Genomic DNA, 14774 nt, shown 5'->3' with positions numbered 1-14774 from the left:
CACATTATACAACATGTAAATACCTTCATCTTCACAATGCAACTCATACTCAAATCAGTACTCCAAATGCCTGTATAATGTCTGCATGTAATATAATAGAATATATCAATATATTTTTTCTAGAGATATATGTTTATTACATTTGTCCTTCTAGCGATTATTTTTGCCACCTCATTACCAAGAATCCCTCACTAGTATCTTGTCTTTCCCGAATAAAGGCACCACGTGGAGACGTGATGAGCAAAACAGGAAAATGCAGTGCTAATTTGGGCTTGCACACTTAACTGCAAAATAAATTGATGCATTTCTGATTGGTCTATGGTTTGTGATTTGGTTTATTTTTCATACTATAAAACTGTCATCTAGCCTCAAAACATTCAACACACCCCTGTGTGTGAATACTTTGCCACAGTCATCAGAAATTTCACAGTGCTACATCCCAAAATATAATAAACCATGACAAACTTCCCATTTCTGTTGCAGAGTGGACAACATGATTTAAGTAGTACTGCATCCTGAGACAAATCAACAGAATTTTAATGGATATGTCCACAAGCACATTCAATGCAACATACTGGATACTTCTTTTGGATAGATTAGATTCCTTGATTTCATTGAAGGGGGGGGGTTGGTGGGAAATACACTTGTGATTTGGGTGAGGGATCAATGGCTGCAGGATCATTGAGATGTGCAGTTAGAGGTCACTTTCTCCATACAGTGCAGTGGAGAAGGCAGTGTAGTCTAGCGCCCCTTTTGGTGCTCCAGGGGCCGTGTAGGGAGGCATCCTCATGATGCAGTACTCCGCCTGGTCAGGGGGGAGCTCTCTCCTTAGCTCTTCCACCAGGATGTAAGGCTGCCGTGATGAGGGATAGAGAATATTATGTTATTTTTCAAGAATGTTGAACTGATCTGTGCCCAGCACCACCACTTAAGATCAGGAGCTGTGTCGGAGGAAGTTAAGAGAGGACCAATCACTGTGTAGGAGCACACTAGGAGACGACTGAGCTGCGCTGTGCTGGATTTCTCAGTCATCTTCATTCTAAGATCAGCTTTTTTTAAGCTAATGAACAATATAATAAGAACAATATAATAATAAGGATCGTAAAATGGTGATACATTACATTTTCAAAAACCATATCCATTTAAGTCAGGCTGATGCAAGAACACAACACAAAAACCTACTTTGTCAGCTGCCAGGATCCTGAAGGATGCCACAACCTGCTCTGCGGTGTCTGTATCAGCGGTCTCTCTGGTCATGAAGTCAATGAAAGACTGGAAGGAGACTATTCCAGAGGAACTGGGGTCCACCAGCATCATGATGCGGGCAAACTCCACCTCGCCCTGAGAAAAATACAGGGGTGATCAGAAACTGAGCAAACACCAATTGGGATTTTCTTTTAATTAATCTTTGCGATCAATAAACAAGCTCTCTGTTTTTTATAGCATGCTAAACACCCTACCAAGTCATAACCCATGGAGATAAGGCAAGCCCTAAAGTCATCGGTTTCCATTGCCCCGTTCTTCTTCTACAGGTGGAGGTCAAAGGTCAGACAGGTGCACCATTCACGCAGTGAGGAGGGGGGAAGAGGGGGGGTAGATTGGAAAAAAGAGGCACAACAAGCACACAGAAGACACAGACAGTAAAGATAAAGCACAGGTTAACAGACGGACAAAATAACACCACAGAAGGAAATAAGAAAAAATAAGGAGATACTTTTAGGAAACAGGTATAGTGATGTTTTAAAAGGCAATGTGTACCTTGCAACATTACTATGCTCATCACGTCAGAACTGTGAGTCCCCCAAAGGTACTCATCAGACATTACAAGCATACTGTCAATAAGTGAGGAAACAGTGATCTTATTGCCTTAGGGAACCTAAACACTCGAAGTAGCAGAATGGACCTAGCAACCAAACACAGTGACAGGCTCCAGTGGTTTCATGTGATTCAGCTCCACTAGTTAATAACACATTGAAGCTGAGCCACACTGCTTCTAAACCTCTTCTAGAAACTGTTAGTGACAACTGGACAATTACATATAGAGTAGTTCCCAACACTTAAACAGGTCACAATGCTAGGCCAGGTTAGTAATGCAATAATGTAATGGCGTCTGGACACTGCTTAGCATCCTCCTCATTATATTCTTCATATATCTTATAATTCCATTATAATTCTGTTTATCCTCTTTCAATGTTGTATTCTGTAACTTGTGTAAACACAACATCCATTGCACGTTGTCCGTCTTGGGAGAGAGATCCCTCCTCTGTTGCTCTCCCTGAGGTTTCTTCCTATTTTTTCTCCCTGTTAAAGGGTGTTTTTAGGGAGTTGTTCCTTATCCGATGCGAGAGTCTAAGGACAGGATGTTGTGTTGCTGTAAAGCCCCCTGAGGCAAATTTGTAATTTGTGATATTGGGCTGTACAAATAAAATTGACTTGACTTTCTTTGGAAGGAAAATCTGTATACTCTATAGCCTCTGTGTAACACATTTTTGACTCGCCCCAGGGACTCAAGATGGCACTGTTTGGTTCTTACTCAACTTGTTCATCTTGAGTTCCAGTCTGGTCTGTGTTATCGCCTCTAAAGTGCTTCGGGTCTGTTCAGTTTCCTATCCTTCAAAATTCTATCCTCCTATCCTTCAGTTTCCTATGCTTTCCTATCCTTCAAAATTTCACCTGGCAAGCGGCAGGTGAAATTTTACTTCTGACAAATGCCTTGCTCTGTGGCTATAAATAAGTCTGACACTCTAAATCCAAAAAAGCTTGCCTCAAAAAGCCTGTTTTTTGTATAGAAAAACATTTTGAAATCCTTGTTTTTAGAATGGGCGGCACAGTGGTGCAGTGGTTAGCGCGACCGCCTCACAGCAAGAAGGTCCTGGGTTCGAGCCCTGGGGTCGTCCAACTTTGGTGGGTCATCCTGGGTCGTCCTCTGTGTGGAGTTTGCATGTTCTCCCTGTATCTGCGTAGGTTTACTCCGGGGGCTCCGGTTTCCTCCCAAAGACATGTACTAAGTCAGGTGAATTGGCCATACTAAATTGTCCCTAGGTATGAATGTGTGTGTGCGTGTGTGGGCATGGGCCCTGTGATGGACTGGCAGCCTGTCTAGGGCGTCTCCCCAACTGCCGCCCAATGGCTGCTGGAATAGGCTCCAGCATCCCCGTGACCCTGAGAGCAGGATAAGCGGTTTGGATAATGGATGGATGGATGTTTTTAGCATCCTAACACACAACGAAGTCTGATCTGCACTTGTGAAATCATCCCTAGGACCCCAGAATTGTCATGACAGGAGCCACTATGAATACTGCCTGTTTATAAATTAAGACATGCAATTAAATTCTTCAATCGCTTGCATTCATATTTACTGTATATGTAGCAGTTCTAGTGTACTGTGCAACCTTTATGATATTATACATAAACATCTGCTTGTTTCAAACATTGCTTTGTTTTTTCTTGGTTTTACATGTGTCTTTACAAATGTGAATAAATAAAAAATTGTCATTAACTTAACATCGATTTTTGAAGAATAAAGTTAACAATGATTACCGTTTCAACTCAATATCTGTCTTGCTTTACTAAACAAAATGTAACTGAATAAAATATAAAAGTATGACAATAAAAGAAGTGGTACTGTGAAAGAATTAAACAGACACATTTTGAGGTGAAATATCAGAAATTTTGTTTCATCTATATAATTTGACCACCGTGTGTATATTGTGCTGTTCCGTGACAAGGCCTTTAGTGTCAGAGAGGAGCCATTTACCAATTCTCTAAACTTATTAGACTGCTTTAGCTGAGTGAAATGAAAAATAAATGCCTCTACCTACTTGGTCATCATATCCACACTACTAATCATCTTTTCTCAAATTGCCTTGTGTGTAAATATCTTATGAAAGCACCCATAATATTGTCACATTATCGTTGTTGAGGTATTTGCTCAAAACTATCTTGATGTTTGATTTTTTTTTTTTCAGAATTGCCCAGCCTTAGTTTAGATACAGTTGCACTGGACCATCCCCTGTTGCTTTTCATGTCGATCCAGAGTTTAGTTCAAAGTGAATGGAGCACTGTACCCGGTCAAAGTGGTTGAAAGAGGATCTGAACTCATTCATCTGCTGTTGGCTGATGCCTTTGGCATCCCGGGTCAGGATCTGGGTCTCGATCTCATTGATGGTGCGGGCGATGGTGGTGAGGAGCAATTCCCAGCCTACACGGATGTGCTGTTGGCGTGATAACAGGGCAGGCATGTTAACACAGAAAATTACACCCCTTGAACCATTTCATGAACATATACTAGTAGAATTCATATTGGGCATTGGGCATGCAAATACATATTCAGTTCAGGTTTTACTGATAGCTAAGTGAGATTTCTCATATAAGGAATATGACTTGGTGGAATGCTTGGCACACAGAAAGAAAGGAAATAGATACAACACTTTAAAGCAGAGAGAAAACACAGACTATGAGTATCTATCCACATAATTGTAACAGAGTCCGGTAAATATAAACGCAATTCCAAATAGCGCCACAGGGTAGCTCCTTTTTGTTTTGTTGTGATACACTAGAGTAGAGCCGTCCTCAGTGCTGCTTTGACCGAGGTCCACAAGAACGAACTCTCATTGTAACAAGTTGGTGCAGGTTATAATTGTTATGTTTTACTGTTCATGTATGATCAGCGAACACTGTCGTGGAGACCTGGCTTTGTATGGTCGATGCATGTACAAGAAAATAAAGTAGCAGTGTGGAAATCCCCATCTCGTTGTCTGTCGACTCTGAGCTAATCAGCTATCTCGGGGGTCTTGCTAACTAGCCACATGCTGCTAGCTCGCCACCTACCCCCGCCCAATGTTACAGTATACACACATATAGAAGGTTGTGAGTGTGGGTATTTATTTTTCACCCCTTAACTGTATACATTCTAGACAATGTAGGCACAGTATCTGTATTGATGAGTTTAAAAAGCTTTTTTTCCTGCATGTGTGGGTACAAATGCATGTCCGAGCGAGAGTACGTGTGTGTGTGTGTGTGTGTGTGTGTTTGTGTGTGTATGTACGTGTGTGTGTGTGGGTGAGAGAGAGAGTGAAACTCTGCCACTTCAACCCTCCATACCTCCATGGTGTAGTTGGTGTGTTTGTTGTCGAACACCAGTGATTCTTGGATGAGCTGGTGGTCTCCTTCCAGCTTGTCGACGTTGGGCTTGTAGGCCACGATGACGTGCTCACACTGCTTCAGCTGGGTCATCTGGTCCTCCAGAGTCCCACCCAGCTCCAGGGAGCAGCGACCAATCTCCTTCAATGAAGCATATGCAAGAGAATCAATGTCTACATTTTGGAGCTATAGATTTTCCTTCTAATCACCACGTTTTTTTTGCTTGTCTATGGTTTGAACAAGTGATCGCTGCTCTGTGGCTTTAAAAAGAATCAGTCAAGAAATTTAACATTTCATGCGTCACATATCACATAAAATTCATCTTTGCTTGGCTGTTTTCCTTTTTCTTTGCAATAAATTAAATGACAATCAAATAACATCTTTGTTAGTTTGATTTTTAATAGAGAAAATTATTTGTAATTGCTTGTGAAACCCTTTGGAGCCTAACCTCCATCCTGGCCTGTATCCATGGTCCGATGAGGTTGGCCTGGGCGGCAAACTGCCGTCTCAGTCTTTCATGGGCATGCTGGCGAGCCATCTCCTCCTGGAGGGCAACGTCTCTCTGAGGAACCAGTTTTTTCACCTAAACATCACGCCAGACAGATACAGTGAGTTTACTTGCCACAGAGAGCCTGACCGCTTGTGGTGAGAAGATATTCATATCAGAGGACAGTTTAAAAAATCTTTGCTGTTTTATTAATGTTGCTCAATTAAACCATTTTGGTTGCCAAGTCCTCCAGATCATAAAAAATAACCTTTTTTTAAAAAACGATTTTTTTCTTTTTAGTTATAACTGCACTGAATAATATAAATAAAATGAATGCTAGGGGAACTGTGAATATCTGATCCAAGTCTGTGATGCCGTCATGTGCTTTGGTGCATATGTCAGCTTTAAAGCCAGTACTACCTTATCCCACTTGATGAGGAGCTCCTCCGTAGTGATAGTGCTGTAGGGGTTAGTGATGTTGCCCTTGATGCCATAACTCTGGGATATTTTCTGCACTTCATTGTGGACTCCAACAATGGCTTGTCTCTCTCCGTCCGCCTCAGGGAGAGTGGCTTTGAACTGCTCATGAGCCGCTATTAGACTCTGGATGAGATGGTGACAGGAAGAGGGGCGTGTTACAATAAAAAGAGGTCATTAGACTATTCAGAGAGTGAGGGAAATACATCTAATCTCACAAACTTTAATATGAACATCTATTGAAATTCAGGCTTCAACAAAAAAAAATAATAACAGAGATGAGTTGGGTAAAAGTTAAATTGAGTTGAGCATTATTACATTCTTACAGAACTGAATACGTATAATTTAGGACCAAAAGAGTGAGAGTTGACATATATAACTTAATTGTGGATCGCAGTTACTGTAACAGTGAGAACAGGTTCATGTCAGCCTGGACTTTTTTCCAATCGTGTGACTGCAAACGTATAAGCTATTTCGTGAAATGTGGATTTTCAGCACCTGGACTTCTTCGATAGTGTGTACTATGAACATGTCCTGCAGGTCTTCCATTGCGCCCTCCATCCAGTTGTTGAAAGGGGCTGACCTCTTGGCAAACTCCAGGAACAACTGATCAATAGTCTCCAGGAGCTTCTCTGTCCGCTAAAAAACACAGACAATAAAACAGTGTGTTGACAGGAAGTAGGTATGACTGAGCAACTCACTCCATAGAGCATGTTTCATCAACTTTCTGGCTAATAGTATGTTTATGAGTCTCATCACCATCCAGTCAGACTAGCTTGGTCTAGTCAGAAAGGCACGAACTGAGGAAGCCTCTTGGATGAGAGGCGAAACGTCTTCACGGATATATACCAAATCCAGTTGCACTTAATTCAACTCCTTTGGATAGTATGTTTATGTATTCAAGATTTTATGCTGTTTTATCCCTAAAGTATTCAAAGTAAAACTCATATTTTACATCTGTGAGCGCAATGGGAATTGAACTTGGATTTACAAATGGAGGGTTCAGTGCTGTGCTCCATGTGCACTGACTGACTGACAAATGAGCTGTCATCTATCAAATCTTAAGTGATCCCAAAAACAAACACCCCCTCACCTGTTTGGAAACTGAATCCCTGGATGCGTCACATTGTTATGGCCTTGTTGACCCCTGAGTTTGGCACGGTAGTCTTAGCCAGATTAGACACACCCCCCCCCCTCCCCGCTTCCTCCTCCCCTTAGGATGGGATGCCATTAAGTGGTAGAGAGAGAGGAACAAAAAGCCGGCTCCTGTCCCTGTCAGTCAGACTAATCCTATGCCCCATTCTCAGGCCCTCACACATTTGCAGGTCCAGAATGCCCAGCGTGGATCAGAAGGACTAAGAGGAAGTGGTTAGTAGGCTTTCTGCCAGACACATCTTAGGAAGGCCTGCTGGGCATCTAGTATGTCCCCTTTATCCCCCATCAACCCTCCATTTTACCCTCTTATCTGGGTCAGGGAGCTTAGAGGAGATCCAATTATCTCCCCCTCATGAATCAGTTGTGTCTCCACCACTCAGCCTTCGTCCGCGGACGTCAAAATATTCTTGCAGCGAAATGCTGATTTGCGACTGATTCGAGATGCAGCTTCGTCCAGCACCTGATGCAGCTACAATGGCAGTTTAGCACTCCCTTGTGGATACTTGCTATTAGTGTACCTATGAAAATTCTGGGCGGTTCCCTTGGCCCCTCAATCGACTGTGAGTTTCCAACTCACTTGGTACACATAGGGCAACGGAACATGCTGGAATTTTGGAGTGTTTTCTATGCCAGTGCATTTGACAGCCAAACATATTGACACGTCCCCTGTTATCTTTGTAAACAACTAACAGCCTAACCATTTATAAGAAAGAAGAGGAAAGAAGAAAGCCATTTTGTCATTGTACAGTTGTTCGGCTACAATGAAACTTGTTCTCTGCATGTAACCCATCCTATTGTATAGGAGCAGTGTGCAGCTGCAGCACCCGGGGACCAACTCCAGTTCTTCTTCCCATTGCCTTGGTCAGAGGCGCAGACAGGAGTATTAACCCTAACATGCATGTCTTTTTGATGGTGGGAGGAAACCGGAGCACCCGGAGGAAACTCACGCAGACACGGGGAGAACATGCAAACTCCACACAGAAAGGACCTGGGACGGCCTGGGGTTCGAACCCAGGACCTTTTTGCTGTGAGGCAACAGTGCCTGGGCACTGGGCCACGGTGCCGCCCCATTTACATTATCAATTTCTGCCCTTACCTCGAGTGCCTCTCTCCTCTTCTGGGTCAGGGTTCCCAGCTGGTCCCACAGGTCACAGATCCTCTGGCAGCGCTGGTTTACCGCAGCCACATCGTGGTAGTCCAGCTCACTGGATAAACAAGATAAGAATTGCCATTCTACTTAGGTTGTTGTGAAGACATGAGACTGTCTCTGAAAGCAAGACTTGTGGGTTAGTGAGCAAATTTCCCATCTAAACCCCGAGTTTTATTTAGGCTTGGATAGAATCACAAAAACCTTGTCCATCAAGACCCAACTTACTGACAAAGAATCCCATGACCTGGGATGCATAACTGAAAACACAGAGGTCTGTTTAACTTGCTAGTCAACTATTATACTCACTGAAGATTTTAAATATTTTTAGCTGGAGCTGTTAACACATTTCAGCAAGTTTAGAATTCAGCAGAATGAAAAGTTTCTGCTCATTTGAAGATAGTTTGCTTATTGCTTTTCTGCTAGGGTTTCCTACCAGTGATACAACTTATAAAAACTGGTAAAACCCACAGTTTTTCCTGTTTTGCCCTCTGTACAGAGAACTATCTTTATGGATGCTCAATAATCCAGGTAAGAAAATTATAGAAAGTTGAATTAGTGCATCTGGACGTTTATTGAGAAACGTTTCACCACTCACCTAAGTGACCAAAACCGATTGGTTTCAGTCCTTATGCCACTATATTGTTTATAAGGGTGGGGATACCTGCAGTCAGTTTAGATTGAAGAGGTCACTTAGATGAGCGATGAAACATTTCTCTCAATAAACGTTGTCCAGATGAACTGATTCAACTTATCTTTTTTTACCCAACTACATTGTTACCTCCTTATATTGCACTGATTTACTTTGCTAAAAATTCAGACCAGCATGCAAGTCTTTAAACAAGACCAATTGTTTAATTTTTAGTGGCAAGGCAATTCATTGTACCTTTTGCACTCCCCATGCCACTTTACCAAGTTGTGCCCGGCGTGCTTTCATATGGAAGTATATACTGAAATTATGGTGCTGCAGTTATGTTGCATGGTTGACCTTCATGTTAATTCACAAGTTATGGCTTACATTTGGTTGAATTTTTAAAATTGAAAACCTGTTAAGGGGTGGAGATGTATATGGAATTTCAGCAAGTTAAGAACAAGAAGTTTCCGCCCATTTGTGGATAGTTGGTCACCATTGCTCCATGGGAAGAAGCTCAGTGTCTTCTAAAAACCAGTTTCCTGTAATAACTTTAGACTGGCCCACTATGAACCCCCTTTTGAAGTTCATAGAGATTGCACATCAGCAGTTTTAAAAGTTGCCAGTGTGAAAACGTATAAGGAGCTACATTGGTCATCAACTTTGAACCAAGAGAGTCCAATTTCCTCCATTTATTTGAATTTTTTTCAAGCAGAAATCATTTCAGTATACAGTCATTACGTTAACAGTTTCAGGTCACCTTTACTCATGTGTACAAAGCCAGGAAACTGCCAAAGCCAAGTACTTGCTCAGTAACGGCACCTTAAAAACCCTGAAGCAACCGGGCAGGGTTCTTTTTCCTATGGACAGATGCCAGGTCCACAGGGATAATCTGACCCTGGAAGACGGGAGGGAATGGCCAAGAGGCTGTTGGGAAGTAGTACTTATGCTCTTCCCGCTGGTGTGGTTGGTAGTGGGCCATTTTAGGCAGAGGAAATTGTCGCATCAGGAAGCCATGGTGCCTGTAGCCTCTCGGTGCCAATCCAAGTGGTTGGCTAGGGACTGCAGCAGACCCAGCTACGTTAAGTTGAGGGTTCACAGCTCTCTGGTAAGGAGAAACTGGATGGACGCCTTCGGTTTCACGGATTGCAGCCCCTTGCTCATAGGCGGTACCATAGTCGAAGAGTGTGCCAGTCTGAAAATCCAGAAGATGAGCACTTGGATAATGAGACTGCAGTGGAAACAAGCCTTCCTCCTCAGTTTCACGGTCCGAATTTCCATGCTCATAGGTCTGGTCATACAGAGACATGTCACCTGGTTGGAACTCGGGTGGAGGGGGAAGAGCAAATTGGTTAGTGGGTCTGAATTGATGTTTTCTAGACATAAAGCTGTTGGTCACAGGGGCAGTTTCTTCAGGAATCCAGCCTGAAGCAGAGTTGGGGCTTGTTGGGTAACTCTGTGACATCAGTGGACTGGAATAATGCCCAGAACTACTTGGAGGCAGGCTGTGATGCACCCCCACATCACTTAAGCTGACCTCATAAGGCTCCCCCTGGCTCCAGCCTACAGAACAAGACAATTGAGCAGTCAATTTTAGTTAACAATCAGCCCCTGAAATGGGTAAGTCTGAGCATAATCTTTTATCACATGGATTCTTATGCATTACCTCTTTGAGCAGGAAAGCAGCGGCCCTCCCAGCATACAAGGGCAACAAGAAGCAACCTACTGCAAGAGAACAGTTCAAAGGTAAAACACTTAAAGAAACCAAATTAAGAAAATGTATGTTAAAAATAAGGAAAACACAGCAAGAAACCTTACCTCAAGAAAGCCCAAGCTGCCATTGTGCCAGTAGCTGAACAGCACTCTCAGAGCTGATTAAATATGTAAGAGAAGTAGACAGCAGCCAATCCCAGACTGATTAGGTAACAGTTGACAGCTTGCATCCTTCTTCTTCTTCGTTTTAGCTTTATTGGTGGTTGGCAAACAATGATTTGGTGCATTACCGCCACCAACTGGAACAGTGAGCGGACCAGAATGTCTCTTTACTCAAAAACAAAAAAAAACTTTTGTTTTCTCAGTTACACTGGTTTTTCGCTCAGGTGTCTGAGAAGGACTAAAAGCCTCTCTCTCAGCAGCTGCTGCACACCTTCCCCAGAAACTCATTAAACGCCCAGAAATGTCCTTACCGTATCTACAATTATGTCAATTCCTCCTGATTTTCTTTCTACTCCAGCAATACAGTTAACTACCATTGTCAAAAACGAAAACTTGATCTGGTCCTTACAAAAGCAAAACTCAATTGCTTCCTGACTGACTTGTCCTCCTTAGGCTCTTGTCTCATATCATTCTCATTTCTCCGCACATTCTTTTAGCAGCTTCAGCATACGACAATCCCTTTTCTGCTCTCATTCACTTTCTCTTCCTCAGTTCTTTTTGGACACCGTGTTGACCCCATATCATGATTTCCCTTGCACGGGTAGCCTATGACTGAAAGGCATGACTTGGAAAGGTTGGGGTACTTTGGAGATTTTAGATCGCTTCGTTCACAAGCATAATTGACAACACATGTACTGTTTCACATAAGAAAAAGAAAAAGTCTGGGCTAAAGAAAGTTTACAGTGGACCAAATCCTGGTACAACTCCCACATGCAAATACCACTGCGTTGTTCAAATCCACCTGAGAAGATTTGTGCTCCTTCATCTTGCTTATTTTCGTGTGTCACTTAATCACTGCAAGAGTCAAAGAAAAAGAGCAAACTTGTCAAATTGTGTGCTAAATCACTTCACGTCTTTGCAGTGATGTAGGTGGGTGGCATGATGCCATCACAAGCTATCTTCTATTGCAAATGCAAATTGAAGATGCAGTAACTATCTGTTAAGGGCTGGAGATGTTTACACCTTTTCAGCATGTTTAGAATTTAGCAGGATATATTATCACTGGTAAATATATCAGCTCCAAAATTGATTATGGATGTATAGCATATGGAAAATCATGTAAAAAAAAGTACACAAAGATTAGACAAGGTTCAAAACAGCATTAAGACCATGTCTAGGGGCTAAGAGAACAAGTCTAATAAATGCTGGTAGAAGCTGGTGAGTTGCCATTACGTCTTAGACATGAGAAACTGTAAGAGGCGTATTGGGTTCGACTAAAAGGATTCGGAAAGGAACATCCCACCACTGAGGTTTTAAATGCATGCTGGGAGTATACTAAGGTTAATAACAGAGGCTTTGGATGGAATATACAGTGCATCCGGAAAGTATTCATACCCCTTCACTTTCCCCATATTTTGTTATGTTACAGCCTTATTCCAAAATGGATTAAACTCCTTTTTTTCTCATCAATCTACACACAATACCCCATAATGACAAAGTGAAAAAGGTTTTGTAGAAATTTTTGCAAATTTATTAAAAATAAAAAACTGAAATATTGCATGTACATAAGTATTCACACCCTTTGCTATGACACTCAAAATTGAGTTCAGGTTCATCCTGTTTCCACTGATCATCCTTGAGATGTTTCTACATCTTGATTGGAGTCCACCTGTAGTAAATTCAATTGATCGGACATGATTTGGAAAGGCACACACCTGTCTATATAAGGTCCCACTGTTGACAGTGCGTGTCAGAGCAGAAACCAAGCCATGAAGTCAAAGGAATTGTCTGTGGACCTCCGAGACAGGATTGTATCAAGGCACAGATCTGGGGAAGGGTACAAAAACATTTCTACAGCTTTGAAGGTCCCGAGGAGCACAGTGGTCTCCATCATTCGTAAATGGAAGAAGTTTGGATCCGCCAGGTCTCTTCCTAGAGCTGGCCCCCCAGCCAAACTGAGCAATTGGGGGAGAAGGGCCTTGGTCAGGGAGGTGACCAAGAACCCGATGGTCACTCTGACAGAGCTCCAGCGTTCCTCTGTGGAGATGGGAGAACCTTCCAGAAGGACAACCATCTCTGCAGCACTCCACCAATCAGGCCTTTATGGTAGAGTGGCCAGACGGAAGCCTTTGCTCAGTAAAAAGCACATGACAGCCCGCTTGGAGTTTGCCAGAAAGCACCTAAAGGACTCTCAGACCATGAGAAACAAGATTCTCTGGTCTAATGAAACCAAGATTGAACTCTGGCCTGAATGCCAAACGTCACGTCTGGAGGAAAACAGGCACCTCTCATCACCTTGCTAATACCATCCCTACAGTGAAGCATGGTGGCGGCAGCATCATGCTGTGGGGATGTTCTTCTGTGGCAGGAATTGGGAGACTAGTCAGGATCGAGGGAAAGATGAATGGAGCAAAGTACAGAGAGATTCTTGATGTAAACCTGCTCCAGAGCGCCCAGGACCTCAGACTGGGGCAAAGGTTTACCTTTCAACACGACAATGACCCTAAGCACACAGCCAAGACAATGAAGGAGTGGCTTCGGGACAAGTCTGTCAATGTTCTTGAGTGGCCCAGCCAGAGCCCAGACTTGAACCCCATTGAACATCTCTGGAAAGACCTGAAAATAGCTGTGCAGCGACGCTCTCCATCTAACCTTACAGAGCTCGAGAGGATCTGCAGAGAAGAATGGGAGGAATACCCCAAATATAGGTGTGCCAAGCTTGTAGCTCCATACCCAAGAAGACTTGAGGCTGTAATCGCTGCCAAGGGTGCCTCAACCAAGTACTGAGTAAAGGGTGTGAATACTTATGTACATGCAATATTTCAGTTTTTTATTTTTAATACATTTCTAAAAACCTTTTTCGCTTTGTCATGTAGATTGATGAGAAAAAAATAATTTAATCCATTTCAGAATAAGGCTGTAACATAACAAAATGTGGGGAAAGTGAAGGGGTGTGAATACTTTCCGGATGCACTGTATATGTATATGTATATGTATATATATATATACACACACACACACATATATACATATATATATATATATACCAATTCCCACATGCTAATCATATATATACACACACACACACTACCAGAATTTAATGTTAATATATATAAAATGACCAATAAATTGTCAATATTTTTAGCAGAAATAACTAGAATCATTTTTGGCCTTCAGTGGATGGAGCAAGTTCGGCCATTTAAAACAGTCATTTGCTCAGATTCAGTAGCAGCTCTCAGAAGTTGGGTCATCAAGGCAAATGGTCAAAGAAGATCTCATGATAGAAACTCACATTATGCTTTTTAGATGACAAATGAAGGGCATAGAAGTGCAGTTTTGTTGGGTCTGTGCTCATATGGGTGTTTAAGGTAATGAACAAGCAGATAATTTGGCTAAAAAAGGCTTTTAAAGTACATAACAACAAAGTGATAAAAGTAGTTTATGGTCGAGGAGGGGCAAATCATTCATTAGAACAGCCATAATTAATGCCTGGCAAAAGGAATGGGATACAGACGATAAAGGGAGACATAATATAGAGGAGTCAGTTGATGTTAAAAAGTTGAAAGGAGGATATAACCGCAGAGAGGAGGAAATCATTACACAGTTAAGGCTCGGGCATGCAGGTTTTCACTCCACATTCTATATAATGGGGAATTGTCAATCAAGTCTGTCAGGGTTGTAATAAACTGGAAGATGTAGTACACACTATCATGCATTGGAGGGAATATAATTCAGAGAGGGAGACATTAAGAAATATTGTACAGGAGACAGGGCAGGAACTGAGTTTAACTTCGCTACTGAACACAGAACAGGACTTCAGGAATATCAGAAGGGGGTTTAAAGATTATATAATACAGGCA

The 14774-nt window shown here is 42.3% G+C and overlaps 1 protein-coding gene across 1 annotated transcript in view; it reads right to left on the bottom strand.

Moving 5' to 3' along the window:
• Positions 1-552: 552 nt before the first annotated feature.
• actn2b (actinin, alpha 2b) overlaps positions 553-14774 on the bottom strand; it is a 37012-nt gene continuing 22790 nt past the window's right edge. The window contains exons 13-21 of the mRNA XM_056291611.1: positions 8358-8466; positions 6605-6745; positions 6050-6232; positions 5591-5725; positions 5104-5283; positions 4068-4214; positions 1461-1526; positions 1183-1341; positions 553-853 (exon numbers count right to left, since the gene is read on the bottom strand). Coding sequence (XP_056147586.1) covers positions 695-853; positions 1183-1341; positions 1461-1526; positions 4068-4214; positions 5104-5283; positions 5591-5725; positions 6050-6232; positions 6605-6745; positions 8358-8466 — 1279 coding nt within the window. The 3' untranslated portion in view covers positions 553-694. The remainder of the gene's footprint in view (positions 854-1182; positions 1342-1460; positions 1527-4067; positions 4215-5103; positions 5284-5590; positions 5726-6049; positions 6233-6604; positions 6746-8357; positions 8467-14774) is intronic.

Source organism: Lampris incognitus, chromosome 13, assembly GCF_029633865.1.
Source record: "Lampris incognitus isolate fLamInc1 chromosome 13, fLamInc1.hap2, whole genome shotgun sequence".
Taxonomy (NCBI): Eukaryota; Metazoa; Chordata; class Actinopteri; order Lampriformes; family Lampridae; genus Lampris; species Lampris incognitus.
The sequence above is the reverse complement of the archived record's forward strand: the minus strand, read 5'-3'. Positions and strand labels throughout refer to the sequence as shown.